Source organism: Ruditapes philippinarum, unplaced genomic scaffold, assembly GCF_026571515.1.
Source record: "Ruditapes philippinarum isolate M1 unplaced genomic scaffold, ASM2657151v2 ctg1792_1_1_1_1, whole genome shotgun sequence".
Lineage (NCBI taxonomy): Eukaryota > Metazoa > Mollusca > Bivalvia > Venerida > Veneridae > Ruditapes > Ruditapes philippinarum.
The window spans coordinates 194001-211196 of NW_026853759.1; the positions used below are offsets into that span (position 1 = coordinate 194001).

Below are 17196 nucleotides of genomic sequence, written 5' to 3' on the forward strand. Positions count from 1 at the left end.
TATAGTCATAAATTCACTCTTATCAAAAGTCATTCTTTATGCAGTTAATGATTTTCATAAATATTACCGAGAGCACCCCAATATTTGTTTTTCTGATTTGCATACTTACTTAACTGTAGTATCTAATATCATGATTATTTCAAAGGAAAAATTATAAACAGTTTAACAATTCATACACATTAATATATATTAACCTGCAATACATGTTTTACATGCAAAAAAAAACAACAAATTTATACAAGCAAGTAGTTCTGGTTGTTGCATTTCTCTGGCATGCAATATCCATAGTCTGTACATTACATAAACGAATTAATACAATTTACCTCATATTGAACTAATGCTTTATTGTATTATTAGTGTACAGTCCCTTCAGTTGCAAAACATAACATTTTGATATACCAATGCTGAATTTGAAATATAATCCAGTTTTATGAATCTGTATATTACATCCAGTGTACAGAATACAGTGTTAGATAGGTATTTGGTGTGTACAACAAGTACAGACAATTCTTGTCGATTTATTGTGAAAAAGTTTTTATGTTGATATATAATATTAGTGTGTTCATCTTACAAGTGTGTTTGTAACAAACTGCTCCTAAGGTCATAACCCATTGGATCCATATGAAGACAAGTAATTACATCATTCAAACAATGATTCTAAGAACAGTATTTCTTAAAGAAATTATGCAAGGTAAATAGCCTTATCCAATGAACAACGCTATATACACTCAATTCAAATTAATTACCGTAACATAAGGCATATGGCATAATATACAACAAATCATCCTCTTAAATGCCTTCATACAAATTGTGCATAGTTCAGGTTTTTTGTAGATCAGCGTCTGTAACCCTTAACTTGCTACATTTGTATAGTGAACTTACCCTGGTTTAAATTAAGAGTACTCCAAATAAATCAAGGGACTTTAATATCAAGATTCTGAAATTGAGCTGCCAAAGGAACAGAGTCTGTTGTGAACAGTGATTGTTTTACAAACCAAGTAAACCCTGTTTGTGCAAAAATTGTAAAGTAAGAGAATATCTCATTGTCTCATTAATACCTTATATTTATATATTTTTTTAAAAGTAAAGTAAGAGAATATCTCATTGTCTCATTAATACCTTATATTTATATTATTTTTTTTATAAAAGTAAAGTAAGAGAATATCTCATTGTCTCATTAATACCTTATATTTATATATTTTTTTAAAAGTAAAGTAAGAGAATATCTCATTGTCTCATTAATGCCTTTTATTTAATTTTACCTATGAAATATGGTGCTATATCAGTCAAAAATATTTCATATTTTTTAAAAATTAATATGAAATATAAATATGAAAGTGGGCGGAGTCAAAACTCATATTTATTTTAAGGGACTTCTTTCGCCATTTTGTTTGAAAAATCTGATAAATACAAACAACTTTTTGTTGAATTTCGTTTTGAAAACCATCTAGAATGATAGAAAATGGTCTAACTAAGAAAATTAATCGGAACACCAATATCTTTAATTCAGTCATTAACGCTGTACAGACGTTTTTAGAGTAGTTTACGTGACGTCACAATGTAGCGCTAAATATCGCGTGCAAAACAAGACAATAATTATATCACTGCGCGCTGTACATTGCAGTTGCGTAGCAAGCAATGGGGTTCGTAACCATTTTTCTTTGATAATGAAATTAAATAAAATAAAAAGGTTATTTTTTCGTTTTTGTGAAATATGGTATATATTTTCACTCAACATGATAAAATGCCACATATTTTCACTCGCCGTCCCGGCTCGTGAAAATATGTGGCATTTTATCATGCTTCGTGGAAATATATTCCATATTTCACTCAAACGGAAAAATATCCTCTTAATATTTATATTTTTTAAAAAAAAAGTAAAGTAAGAGAATATCTCATTGTCTCATTAATACCTTATATTTATATTTTTTTTTTAAAAAGTAAAGTAAGAGAATATCTCATTGTCTCATTAATACCTTATATTTATATTTTTTTTTAAAAGTAAAGTAAGAGAATATCTCATTGTCTCATTAATACCTTATTTTTATATTTTTTTTATAAAAGTAAAGTAAGAGAATATCTCATTGTCTCATTAATACCTTATATTTATTTTTTTTTTTTAAAAGTAAAGTAAGAGAATATCTCATTGTCTCATTAATACCTTATATTTATATTTTTTTTTTTAAAGTAAAGTAAGAGAATATCTCATTGTCTCATTAATACCTTATATTTATATTTTTTTTATAAAAGTAAAGTAAGAGAATATCTCATTGTCTCATTAATACCTTATATTTATATTTTTTTTTTAAAGTAAAGTAAGAGAATATCTCATTGTCTCATTAATACCTTATATTTATATTTTTTTTATAAAAAGTAAAGTAAGAGAATATCTCATTGTCTCATTAATACCTTATATTTATATTTTTTTTTTAAAGTAAAGTAAGAGAATATCTCATTGTCTCATTAATACCTTATATTTATATTTTTTTTATAAAAGTAAAGTAAGAGAATATCTCATTGTCTCATTAATACCTTATATTTATTTTTTTTTTTAAAAGTAAAGTAAGAGAATATCTCATTGTCTCATTAATACCTTATATTTATATATTTTTTTAAAAGTAAAGTAAGAGAATATCTCATTGTCTCATTAATACCTTATATTTATATTTTTTTTTTTAAAGTAAAGTAAGAGAATATATCATTGTCTCATTAATACCTTATATTTATATATTTTTTTTTAAAAGTAAAGTAAGAGAATATCTCATTGTCTCATTAATACCTTATATTTATAATTTTTTTTTAAAGTAAAGTAAGAGAATATCTCATTGTCTCATTAATACCTTATATTTATATTTTTTAAAGTACTAATTCCATACAACCAACAGTACCGTTATATAGTCAGGACAGACTGTACACCTATATAGGCTGGACTAGCTCTATAGATGAGTAATACAGGTTGGTTACAAACACACCTAGCATTCAAAAGATTCACAAGTGTACAAAATAACTAACTAACACATGCAGATCCTATTTTTAACAAAAAAGCGGACAAAAAACAACTGCTTTAAGCAATGTTAATGCTTGTCTGTAAATGTGCTTCACTTCACAATAAAATGAATAACTTTGTGATTGTGAGTGGCGGAAGTTTGATAGTTTACCCTTCAAAAAAAAGGTATAACTCTGATCATTTAGTTATGTCCCTTGTCCAACAGATGTGTCTTGTTCCCATTAGCAAGTATGCTAAGAATGAATACAATATCTTTGGTACTTAATCTACTTGTCAAAATTTTCTATCATAACCATTTTTACAAATATTCTTAGTTAAAATGGTGGCTTAACTCCAAAACTGTATCTTTCAGAAAAATGCCCTTTCTCATTATAACTGTTACTGTGCCATCTGAGTATTGGGCTCTATTCAAGTTTTTGCACAATAGGCAACATCTATATTTCCATAGCAATTTCAGAGTTGTTTATTACATGTATTTATAAGGCATATGACATAGTGACCAAAAAGACTTATTACTTTCATAAATGTCATTTCTGTCGCCATGTATATAAACTGATATAAAATTATAAACACCCATTTTCTGACCAAAAAACAAAGAAAAGTTAAAATTAATGCCACTGCATATGAAATCTTAAAATGATAAGAAAAAAACAATATTATAAAAAGTACTACCACAAAAACAAAACTGATAACATAAAGGGTTTTGAACATAACATGGAAATATCACAGTTATAATAATAACAAAACTGTCACAGTACATAAAATGAAATCAGTTCATTTCTACTTATCAACATTCTACATGCATCATGTGAATAGATCTATACTACTTCTAATCTATCATAGTCAATAAAATTCTGGATTCAATCAGTGAAATATAAACAATATCACTCATATCAGTTATGAGAAGTGAGATATAACCTCTTACAAATTAAATTGAGTCTTTTAAATAATTTTATGTTCTTTTAAATCTTTTTCTTAGAACACTACCACAACATAGTTTAACAGATGACTGTTTTGCACAAAGGCAAATAAAAAAATCCCTATTTACATGTCTAATAATAATCAAACATACATGATTGCTAAAACAACTATCTGTATTTGCAAACAAAATAAAATATTGCTATCTGGACAAAATAAAACTGCTTTAGAAATTTCCGTGCTTCACACTTTTCAGATCATTCTCATGGCAATGAATTATACTCTTGCATTCTCAATTTCCGTTTAATTTTTGGATTTTTTCACCCTTGATTCAACGTGCCCACCATTTTTACGTTTTAACCCCTTGTTTCGTGTTACTCTTTCTTTATTTTCACTGCTAGAGTTACCTTTCCTGGCTGTATACTCTTCTTCATGGAGATGTGCAATAGCCTTACTACTCTCTCCTCCTTCTTTAACCTCCTTCAGTTTCTGGAGCTCAGCAGACAAGTCTATGAATTTCTGATTCATATCACTAACTTTTTTCTCCAGTTCACTTATTACCTGCCCTTGTTGTATAATTTTCTTCTCCTGATCAGTCAATCTCTTTTTATTATTTGTATAGCCTATTTTAACTTCAGACACATCCTTCCTCACCTGTTGCATTGTGGTACTCTGTGCTCGAAGCTGGGTACCAAGATTAGTGATTTCTGACCTCATGCTGGGTCCCCGTACAGGAGATGATTGAAATGGGAACAATGTGGATGATGATGAACCTGCAAAAGTTACATTTATTTGACTTTTAAAAATAATGATGCAAAGTGCACCGAAAGGATAGTATTTGTAAATTACAGATTATATGGATGACATGTGTGCAAAGTTACTGAATATTTTGTTGACAATATTTCATCTGTTTTCTTGCAAAATTCTGTGTGAATTATGTAACAGAAACACCTTCGGTATAAATTTTCTTTAGATATAAATATACTAAACAAGAGGGCCATGATGGCCCTGAAATCGCTCACCTGTATATAGGCCCTTGGGGCGGGGCTAATCTTAACCAAGGGGCTTTTTTTTAACCAACTTGGTAGACACCAATTAGAAGATGTTTCATGATGAATATCTAAGCTCTTTGGGGTTTTTAAAAGAAGATTTTTTTTGTTTTTACTATAAACATATAAGGAAAATCAGACCCCCAGGGCCGGGCAAATTTAACCCTGGGGCTTTTATGTGAACAAATTTGGTAGACACTCACTAGAAGATATTTCATGCTTAATATCTAAGCTCTAGCTCTATGTGTTATTTAAAAGAAGGTTTTTTAAGTTTTTACTATAGACATATAAGGAAAATTAGTACCCCTGGGGCGGGGGCAATTTTGATCCCAGGGCTTTCATTTGGACAAATTTGATAGACACTCACCAGAATATGTTTCATGCTTAATATCTAAGCTCTAACTATTTGGGTTTTTTAAAAGTTTTTACTATATACATATAAAGAAAATCAATGACCCCGGGGTGGGGCTAATTATGACCCTAGGGCTTTTATTGAACAAACTTGATAGACCCTCACTAGAAGATGTTTCATGCCAAATATTTAAGCTCTAGCTCTTTTGGTTTTTTAAAAGAAGATTTTTTAAGTTTTTACTATATACATTTAAGGAAAATCAATGACCCACAGGGGCAGGACCAATTTTGACCCCAGGGCTTTTATTTGAACAAACTTGGTAGACACTCGTCAGACAATGTTTCATGCCAAATATATAAGCTCTACCTCTTTGGGTTTTTTAAAAGAAGATATTTTGAGTTTTTCTTTCGGTTGCCATGACAACCAGAGTTCTGCATTGATTTAAATTCTTTGAACAATATTCAAAGGTGACCACCAAAGGACCATTCCTGTGAAGATTGGATGAAATTGGCTTAGTGGTTTATGAGAAGATGTCATTTAAAGTAAAAGTTTAGGGACGCCGGACAAAAAGTGATCACAGAAGCTCACTTTGTCACTTTGTGACAGGTGAGCTAAAAAAAACTGTACAGTTTTTGAAATTCTTACAGAATATTTCGCAAATTACAGCTTTTCATCCTTCAAGACTATACATTGTATTACAATACTTACATGCTTCGGAGAAAGGATAAGGCAGTGTGACTGCAGGAAGTTTGTTCTTCAATCCAGGTACAATTTTCTCATCAAAATGTTCCATTGCCATAGATGAAATATCACGTAGCTCTTGCAGAAACTCATGTGACCTGGGTGGCTGGTCACTGGACTGAAGTTTGTGCAAGATGGCTTGAAGTTCATCTAATACCTGCAAAATATTTATCACTTTTGTCCTTCAATCTTCCTTATTAAAGTGAAAATGTAAATAATGTAATGCAAAAAATCTTACATTAGTGGATTGACCAATCCACAAAAATACCTTGTTGTGGCCAGGTATGAAGACAATACAACAAGAACTTAAAAAGTTATGATCAAGGTACAAGTTTGCGAAAGGCATCAACAAGAGACCAGTTCTGTAAAAGGCATCTTCCCAACTTAAATTTTCTTTAAATTCATAATTTCCAAAAATTGTACCTTACTCACAAAATGGTTCAGGTTAATTACTTAATAAGATTTAGAATTTTATATTATATATCTATACCTACATTTGTAACGTCTTACAAAAATAATCAACTTACTTTGCCAGGAATAAAACAAGATAATCCAGAGTCCATGTACTTCATATATGACATCCCAAGCAAAGAGAGACGAGTTTCAATGGCTGATAAAATATCTACATGCCTAGCAAGCTGGTGGTTCCGTCGCTCAGATTCACGTCGTGGCAACTTGTTCTTCACTTCCTTTTGTATCTGGGCATGTAATTTATCAATTTTTGCAAACCCTTTGTTCAACCTTTGTTGACATAGTTTGTTAAACAGTTTACATACCTGCAATATAAATGGTAAATAATAATACATGTAGAATAATTGCATACAGCTATCTCAATTGAGTCAAACAATTTAGTGGGGGTAAGTATAGAACTGTTCACTAATTAGGTGTGAAAATGTGTACGCTGCCAGATACAATGTAGCTCAGTTGCCAGAGACATAGTATGGTATTTTCTGGGTTGCAGGTTTAAGTCACAGTCAGGCTGCACATTTTCCTCAACCTGTGATACAATAATAAAAAAAATTATATACAAAAGAAATCTCTGTTGCACCTAAAAATATCTCTGTTGTGCCGAGAATATGTCCATTTTGACGGCATATAATTATAACCATCCAAAACTTAAAATTGTACCTTTTAAAATTTAAAACAAATTGTTATTATGATAGTATATTTAATATAAAGAATAAATTTTACTTTGAGAATTTCAATTAATAATCAAACATTACTCTTTATACAAAAAATCTTTGTTGCACCAAAAATATCTCCATTGCGCAGATGTCATTTTAACGGCATATTTAAAGCAGCATGCCTCCAGATTCATGCTAATTTTCATGAAAATTTTGAAAATGAATTTAAAAGAAAAATATTGTGAAGTGAATAGAGAAAGTAATTTGCTTATTGCAAACGGCACTTACAATCCACTTAGATTACCAAAAAGAGGTCAAAATATACATAAATACCTCTTACTGCGTTAGTAACGCTATAGAATTATATTGATTTATACTGCAAAATCAGTCATTAATCGCACATATCATGTAAATAATTAATTAAGTATTGAATCTTTTTACTTTTCTTTAGATCTTAATACATTTTTCTAAAGTTGGAATTTCTTGAAATATTTTGGCTCATCTGGAGGCGTGCAGCTTTAAACCTTCAGAACATTAAAATTAAAAATATTCCTATTAAATTTAGAACAAACTTTCATTATGATACTTTATTCAATATATAGAATAAATTTTGTATAAACATCATTAATTGTGCCCTTTATACAAAAATGTCTTCGTTATGCTGAGAATATGTCCATTAAAAAGGTATGTATATATTCCAAAACATTAAAATAACAAGAACATGTTTGTTTGACACAAATGCCCCCGGCTCCGATTCTTGTCAGTAGCAATATTTAAAGGCTGTATGGGCAAAAATGTAAAAATCTATTTTTAGCACTTGTGACCTTGACCCAACTGACCCCTAAATCCATTCAAAGTAGGAATAACATGCAGGTTATCTTCCTACCACATATGAAATATATCTGTCAATAAATAAAGGCTGTATGGGCAAAAGTGTAAAAATCTATGTTTAGCACTAGTGACCTTGACACACCGATCCCTAACTCAATCAAAAGGAAGAATACCATGCAAGTTATCTTCCTATCAAATATGAAATACACCAAGCCTGTATGTGCAAAAGTGTAAAAATCTATTTTAAGCACAAGTGACCTTGACCCACTGATCCCTACCCCAATCAAAAGAAGGAATACCATGCAAGTTATCTTCCTACCAAATATGAAATATATCTGTCAATAAATAAAGGCTGTATGAGCAAAAGTGTAAAAATCTATTTTTAGCACTGGTGACCTTGACCCAACTGACCACTAACTCCATCAAATTTTATTTTCCTATCAATTATAAATGACATCTGTCTACAGAATATGGTTAATACATCTGTAACAAGAGCTGTCACAGGAGACCGCCAAGCTTGACTAATAAAATACTGGACGCAGTAAGGAAGACAAAACTATGAAAGAAAAATCAATTATGTATAATTATGTATCAAGTTATAGTAAAAAAATAACATTTGTTACCATAAATTCCAAGATCAAGGGAAATAATTCTAGAAATAGTCACGATAGAGTTATGAACCTTGTCACACAACATGTGTGTAATGATAAGAAATATATATTTGAAGTAGATACCTTAAAAAGTAAAGAAGTTATAATATTTCTTAAAGAAAATCCTAAGTTCAAAGAGAGATAAATCTGTAAAAATTGCTTCAAAAGTTATGAACATTGTCACATAAAATGTAATTGATGATAAGGAATAAGTATTTGAAGTTTGAGGTAGATACCTTTAAAACTAAAAAAGTTATAGTAAAAAATAACATTTTTCTAGTAAAAAAAATCTAAGTTTATGGGGAGATAATTCTTGCAATATTGGTGCTATGTTATGACCCTTATTACATAAGTAAAAAATAATATTTTTAAGGAAAATTCTAAGTTCAAGGGGAGATAAATCTGTAACAAGAGCCACCGCCGGGCGGGGGCAACGCTCGACTTTTTACTTTTTCTAAACGCAAACATAGAAAGGTTTGAACATATATTGATGTTTCCTTTTTATAAATTTAGTTGGTCTGTCTTGTCACATTAGTTTTGTTTATATATTTTGTATATATATGAATAGAAACATTAAGCATATTTCTAAAAATAGCAACAGTACGCAATTTCTAAAAATAGCAACAATGACGCAATTTCTAAAAATAGCAACAATGACGCAATTTCTAAAAATAGAAAAAATGACGCAATTTCTAAAAATAGAAAAAAATGACGCAATTTCTAAAAATAGAAACAATGACGCAATTTCTAAAAATAGAGAAAAAAAATGACGCAATTTCTAAAAATAGAAACAATGACGCAATTTCTAAAAATAGGAAAAAAATGACGCAATTACTAAAAATAGCAACAATGACGCAATTTCTAAAAATAGAAAAAAATGACGCAATTTCTAAAAATAGAAAAAAATGACGCAATAACTAAAAATAGCAACAATGACGCAATTTCTAAAAATAGAAAAAATGACGCAATTTCTAAAAATAGAAAAAAAATGACGCAATTTCTAAAAATAGCAACAATGACGCAATTTCTAAAAATAGAAAAATGACGCAATTTCTAAAAATAGGAAAAAAATGACGCAAATTCTAAAAAATAGCAACAATGACGCAATTCCTAAAAATAGAAAAACATGACGCAATTTCTAAAAATAGAAAAAATGACGCAATTTACAGAAAAAGAAAAACATGACGCAATTTCTAAAAATAGAAAAAAAATGAAGCAATTTCTAAAAATAGAAAAAAATGACGCAATTTCTAAAAATAAAAAACATGACGCAATTTCTAAAAATAGAAAAAATGACGCAATTTCTAAAAATAGAAAAAAAAATGACGCAATTTCAAAAAATAGAAAAACATGACGCAATTATATACATGTATATATATATATATATATATATATATATATATATATATATATATATTTGATATATATATATATTTGATATATATATATATATATCTATATATGTATATATATATATATATATATATATATATATATATACCTGCATATATGTATATATATACACACACACATTTATATATATATTTATATATAATACATATACTATACATACACACACACCGATAAATGCACAATCTGAGAAAATTCAGTAATATTACCTTCAAGGTCAAGGTCATTAAAGAGCCCAAGCAAATTTGGGTTTGATAAACAACAAGGTCTGGTCCTAAAGAATGTTCTGTTATAATATGAAGTTTATCCCTTCAAAAATAGCAAAGTTACAGTCAGTTACTGCCAAAACAATGAAAATTTCAATAATTTGACCTTCAAAGGCAATGTCATTAATGAGTGAAGGTCAAGGTCTTTCGGTATATTTTAAACAGTTATCTTTGAAGATTATTATGTTCAAGTTTGAAGACAATCCATTCAAAAATAACAAAGTTACAGCCAATAATAGCCAAAAAAATGAAAATTTCAATAATTTGACCTTCAAAGTCAAGGTCATTGATGAGTGAATGTCAAGGTCTGACTGGTAATTTTCAAGGGATATCCTTAAAGATTATTATGTTCAAGTTTGAAGACAATCCATTCAAAAATAACAAAGTAACAGCCAATAACAGCATGAACAAGCAAAAATTGGACTTTTAACCTTGAAGGTCAAGGTCATTTATGGATGAAGGTCAAGGTTAGTGTGGTCTACTGAAAGGTCTTGTCCCAAGGGTTGTTGTGGCCAAGTATGAAGACAATACACCAAGAAATAAAAAAGTTATGATCCAGGTACAAGTTTTCGGACGGCAACGGCAACGGCAACGGCAACGGAGACGGCAACGGCAACGCCGACCTGACTATAACAATACCTCTACTTTTTTTTCAAAAAAAAAAAAAGTCGAGCTAAAAATTGCTTCAAGAGTTATGAACCTTGTCACATAAAATGGGGATGATGATAAGGTACATATATTTGAAGTATGAGGTTGATCCCTTAAGAAATAAAGAAGTAACAGTAAAAAGTAGTATTTTTTAAGGAAAATTCTAAGTTCAAGGGGAGATAAATCTGAAAATATTGGTGCTAGAGTTATGAACCTTGTCACATAAGATGGGGATGATGATAAGGTACATATATTTGAAGTATGATGTTGATTCCTTAAGAAATAAAGAAGTAACAGTAAAAAAATAGTATTTTTTAAGGAAAATTCTAAGTTCAAGGGAAAATAAATCTTAAAATATTGGTGCTAGAGTTATGAACCTTGTCACATAAGATGTGGTTGATGATAAGGAACATATATTTGAAGTTTGAAGTTGATACCTTATGAAATGACAAAGTTATAGTGAAAAATATTTTACTGCACCAAAACTTTAATCTGAAATCTGGACGCGGACGCCGGGGCGAGTAGGACAGCTCTCCATATACTTCGTATCGTCGAGCTAAAAATGTAAAAATCTATTTTTAACATTGGTGACCTTGACATTGGTGACATTGACCTTGACCCAAATGACCCCTTACTATACCCAAAGAAGGAGGACCTCCCTTGGCATGTTTGTATTAAACATGAAAGACATCAACCAAAAGATAAAGGCTGTATAAGCAAAAATGTTTAAATTTATTTTCTAAACCAGTGACCTTGACTTTGACCCTAGAGACCACTTACTCCACAAAAAATTAGAGGACCATTAAAGGTATCCACCTACCAAATATGCAAGATATCATTAAATAAATTAAGCAATTAAAGAGAAATTTACGATAAATCCAACTTGCCGGAATAGGTTAACCAGACAAGGCCCTATTAGTGAAAAAAGGGAAATAACTGGGAAATATGGATGACACAGTTATATAACTTGGCAATATCATGAACTTTGTATAGATAAGTAAGTGTGGAAATTAAGAAGCCATTAGTATAAATAGAACTTAAGATATTTCCAACTTGCCGTTTTAGGTTAATCATTATTCATTTTCTAAGTGCTGAAAAGGGCAATAACTTGGTAAATATGGAAGCCATAGTTATGTAACTTGACCAGATCATGTACTTTGTATTGATTAGTAAGTGTTAAAACAAAGAAGCCATTGGTACAGGTAGAACTTAAGAAAAATCCAACTTGCCGTTCTAGGTTAACCTCGTACGGACAGACGGACGGATGGACGGTTCAATTACTATATGCCCAGGGGCATAAAAAAAATTCCTATTGAAATTTACAACAAAATTTTATGTTGATATTTCATTTAATATATTATATAATTATTTATATCATTTGTTTTACTTTAATAATTGTTAATTATAACCATACATTGTTCCCTTTATAGAAAAATATCTATGTTGCGCCAAGAATATGTTCATTTCACAGCCATTTTGTTTTTTGCCAGCATAGACTCCTCAAAACAACCTATTGCAACTATTTTACATTTTAAAACAAAGTTACATTTTAACACAGTTAACCTGTTTTATTACTCAAATCTTAATTATTGTCATAAAAATGCATAATTATGTTATGTAAAAAAAATTATGTTGCACCAAAAAATCTCTTTTGCGTATCAGGGCTTGAGCTGGGTCAAAATTTTAGGGAGAAGTGACATCTCTTAGGAGAAGTGAGAAGCTTCAGGGAAAAGTTGGGAGACATGTTTGGCTTCATCTGGAGACATTTTTCGTGACATTTTTTTTTGAATTATACACTAGGAGACTTTATAAACCATAAAAGAATTAAGAAACACCTCTCAAATAAAACAATTCTTTTATAAATCTACTTTTCTTAAATGTATACCAATAAAAAACACACTGTTTACATATAGACATGTAGTGATGTAATTTTTCGTTGGATGAAGATTTGGGCCATTCGACCACAAACTAGGATGTTGGAGACCAGGAGACATTTAATTTTGTATAATATATGCCAGCATGTTAACTTTACAGAGTCAAAATATTAATAAATAATATATACAAATCGCCACATAATTTCTACAGATTTGTGCTCTGATGGTTTTTAAGGATCAAGTTTTTTCTTATATTTACACCTTTAAGATGTTGGGCATTGTCTTACATTTACTTGCCAAAACACCACAACAATTAGCAACAGTTGCGTATATGCCGGTGTCTTTAATCACGTTATCAGCGAAATCTGATTGTGTCAGTCGCCATTTGTATTATTGTCAATTAATACACATAACACGTGTGTCGCTGATTGGTCAATGCTAACTGCTGTAGATACAATGCATGTTCTGATTCGTTTATCGCATGAATATGTAATGTCAGAAAGTTATACATAACCTATACATAGTGAACTTTTGCCTTACGGCGTGTATAAGACTTTGTTGATGTTGACAGGCGCTCTAAACAAGTGGATTAACGGTAATTGGTTGTAATTGAGAAGTTAACAAATAAAAAAAACAGACATAGCCTCGTAAATAGGTATGACAGCTCATAAAAAAATTGGACAACTTCAAAATCGCTTTGAAGTTTGTTTTAGGCAAAGTCATTCATTGGAAGGCAGCTTCTTTGCCCTAGTCGCCCCCTAGCTCAAGCCCTGCGTATTTTATTCATACCCTGTGTTACTATTAAAATCATTTTTGGCTAAAATTTGCACTCCTCTTGGAGGACTAGCTCCACTGGAAAGTAGACTCATCCTGATTTATTAAGCCCTGTTGTTATTTTCTGATACCTCTGTCTAAATTATTATAATTAGCAGGTGAAATAATTTAGTATTAGCTATTATTGCTGAATTTTAGAAATTTAGAAATAAGTAATACGGGGAAGTCAAAGACCGGGCCCGCGAAGCGGGTCCAGGCTTTGGCTTGCCCGGCTATAGACTTCACATGTATATTTAAAAGAAAATCAAATAAAAAACAATTAAAAAAATATATAGAATTCTATACCTATCTGACAATGAAATTTTCAGTGTCAGTTCTAGTCAGGCGCCGCCATTTACAATGTAACTCAATGATAATAGGCGGGGTATTCCGATAACGGAACAAATCTCAACTTTTCGGATAAGTAATTACCGTCAAGTGTTCCGAGTGAAAACGGAAGCGGTGCATGTAATACCGAATGACACCTTTAAAACGGAAAGAATGAAAGGAATTTTTAACGACTTCCCCGTGCATAGGCTTTGCCTAATTTCATATTAAATAACAGTTCTTGATTGGATGTCTGCAATATAAATATCAATAACCTGTCTATAAGAGTGACATATACAGATTACAATATCAACTATTCCTTTGTTATCGCAATCAGCAGCCCCATCATCAGATTATCAATATCATGTCAATTCATGTTATCCAAAGGCAAAGGCAAGAAAGGTATCTTCCCGTATATAAACTAGGTCTGGTAAAATTCAATTTGCTCTTAATTTGTAAAAGTCTTATTAAGTTTCAGTCTACTGGTACCACCTTCTGGAAAATTTCTCAGGTATTTTAAATAGACTGTCTAGCCTTGGCTTACTTGAAACTTATCCGAAAAACAATAACATCCGAAATAACTTCATTCATAAAATTAAATGAGAGAAAAAAAACATACGATTCTAGTTTCACTGCATTCATGGTAAGTTAAATAGGAAACAATGGTTTCAATGATCTCTTCTGGTAAATCAAGCAGATGTAAATGCTGATCTGAAGCCATAATTGCATAAATATTATTCTTGTTTATAACCGGAAGTAAATAATTTTGTTGTTGTTGTTGTTCTTAAGTTGAACACAACTAAATATTTCTCTCCTATCACTCATTGTTTTTTGCTTGTTTTGAATGAAATATTTTGATATAGATTTTTTTATATATATTTAAAGGAACAATAAAAAGTAAAGTGAGAGCTGTGTAAATGTAACTTCTAAACAGTGAATTGGTCATGATTCGCCTTACAGACGATTTGGCTATCAATTATTTGATCAAGGAAAACATACAAATACTTGAAATGATTAAAGTTTAAAGAAATAATAATTTAGATTAAATTCATGCTTTGGTTTATTTTTAGAAATAAAGTGTTATGGTTGATTATCAAAAGAAACAAGTCATTTTAACTTGGTAATTGATATTAAATCTAATCAGATTAGTCTGTTTTGTAAATAAGACTTTGACAAGGTATTACATTTTTCTAATTTTTTTTCCTAAAAGAAAATGAATTTGATTTTATAAATCTCTTTGTAAAGGCTTTTTACATACACAGTGGTTTAAAGATCCTTTAACACAACTTTTGTATGGTTTTAAATCATAAATATGATGATTAAATTAAGATACATCAATATTGTAGGTTCCAAAAAGCATTATTTATAAAGTTATTACCGAATTTAACATTTCATGTAAATAAAAGGACGTAATAAAAAATCTATTTTTTTATAAAGTTTTTAAAAGTGAAATTTTACAATAAAAAATGAATGCATATATTTTAATGATTACATATAATATGCACAAATATTTGCAGTACATATTTTACATATTCTTTGATGTTTGAAAATTGATCTTTAAAATGTTATTAAAAGATAGAAATACATGGCATATTTATACAATAAACATGAAACTAGATTATTAATATGCTTCAGTTTTGTCACTCTTATCTTGCTAGAATTTTATACCATTGCATGAAGCAACAAAAAAAAATGTCCCAAGTTTTAAATTGAAATAAAATTGCAACCTTACAAGCTGGTCCCAGTTTAAATATCTTTACTGATCAGCTGCATCCTTAATATCAGTTTTAAGTCAGTTATGTTTATTTTTATCTTAGTCTAGCGCAGTCTTCTAAACTTGCTTTTATAATACCTGTAAATTTGCGCTTAACACTTTTGCTTTAACAGAGCTCTATTCCCAGACAACTCACCTGCTTAGTGTAATCGCTAACGATTTTGAAGCAGTATTATGTAGATGTAGAGATAATGTACATTATGTACTCTTTGTTTTTATATATATCGTGACCTTAAAAGGGTCCATGTTACAAGGAATCCGTATTTTTATAAATCTGTTTGAAATCAAAACATGTGCATATTTATTTCACACCTCTTTGAAGAAAACAACATTGTTCAAATAAATTTAATTTACAGGTATATTGATGATAACCATGGATAAATTCAAGATATTTTATGTGAAACACTAGTGATTATTTGAAAATGATCATAAACTCTTTTGTGTGAGTAAGTTGTTTTTAAATTTCTGGAGGTTATCATAAAGTATTTATAATGAAATTGCCATATAGGATCCCACGTCATATACACCACTATTTCATGTATACAATAGAGTTCATTTTTATCTGAATTTGCAGCAATTTAGTTTTACTATCTTTTAGTGGTGTTGAGCCATAATTTACAGGGTCGAACTATTTTGAGGACGAAACTTCATTTTTCTCGTGCACCTGTCGGGACAGATGGAATTCTGGGTATTGCCAATGTAAATTAAGATGGCGGCGATCAACAAAACTTGAAATATTTTAATGTGTGTTTATGCTTTATCAGTATGTCATGAGAAAACGATAAAAGCAGAAGTGTCAACAACCCATTTAGGATATTTTGTTGAAATTGTCCGATTGTTTTAAGTAAGTTCATTTTGTTTAATTAATTTCTAATCGTTTATCATTTAAAAAAATGAAAATTTCATTGAAAATTATGCATGAACTGAACGGGTCTCACTAAAAAGCGTCCCGAAGAAATTTAGCGTCCCGAAGCGTCCTGAAGCGTCCCGAAGCATTATTGTTAATTTAAACAGCCAGAAGGGTTATATTTATTGTAAATGAGCTATATTATTATGTCCTGAGGTATTTATGGTAGAAAAAAATAATCTTAATTAACATTTTTTCTATTTATATAAAAAAACCTAACATACCTTTGACTCCAGTTCACTTGCTCAAAAACCACCGTATACCGACAAAGCGTCCGGAAGGTTTAATGTTTATCTAAACCAAAATTATTTTGAAATACTTCGTAATTTTAGTTAATGAAATAGTTATGTAAGTAAAAATAATAAGAAAAATGTTTTCCACACATAAAATTATCTTTATAGCGCCAGAAATCGTACGTCTATCCATGCATAGTTCAAGTCGCGTACTGACTAACATAGCGTCCCGAAACGTATTCATTTTTATCTAAGCAAAGATAAATCGTAAT

The 17196-nt window shown here is 30.0% G+C and overlaps 2 protein-coding genes across 2 annotated transcripts in view; one reads left to right on the plus strand and one right to left on the minus strand.

Moving 5' to 3' along the window:
* Nucleotides 1–837: 837 nt before the first annotated feature.
* On the minus strand, nt 838–14794 carry LOC132737752 (F-box only protein 28-like). Its single transcript, XM_060725088.1, has 4 exons — nt 14630–14794; nt 6595–6843; nt 6035–6224; nt 838–4698 (listed from the first exon to the last, which is right to left on the minus strand). Exons 1-4 carry the CDS (start codon nt 14729–14731, stop codon nt 4229–4231), a joined length of 1011 nt encoding a protein of 336 aa, XP_060581071.1. The 5' UTR covers nt 14732–14794; the 3' UTR covers nt 838–4228.
* Nucleotides 14795–16473: 1679 nt separating this feature from the next.
* LOC132737753 (dynein axonemal heavy chain 6-like) overlaps nt 16474–17196 on the plus strand; it is a 141684-nt gene continuing 140961 nt past the window's right edge. The window contains 1 exon segment of the mRNA XM_060725089.1: nt 16474–16628. The gene's annotated coding sequence lies outside the window, so the exon portion shown is untranslated.

What these genes read in the sequence shown, in the direction of transcription:
- LOC132737752 (XM_060725088.1), bottom strand. Translation starts at nt 14,731, where the DNA reads ATGGCTTCAGATCAGCATTTACATCTGCTTGATTTACCAGAAGAGATC. An exon ending in CTTGTTTTATTCCTGGCAAA is followed by an intron (nt 6,225 to 6,594) that starts GTAAGTTGATTA and finishes AATATTTTGCAG; the next exon opens with GTATTAGATGAACTTCAAGC. An exon ending in TTATCCTTTCTCCGAAGCAT is followed by an intron (nt 4,699 to 6,034) that starts GTAAGTATTGTA and finishes TAACTTTTGCAG; the next exon opens with GTTCATCATCATCCACATTG.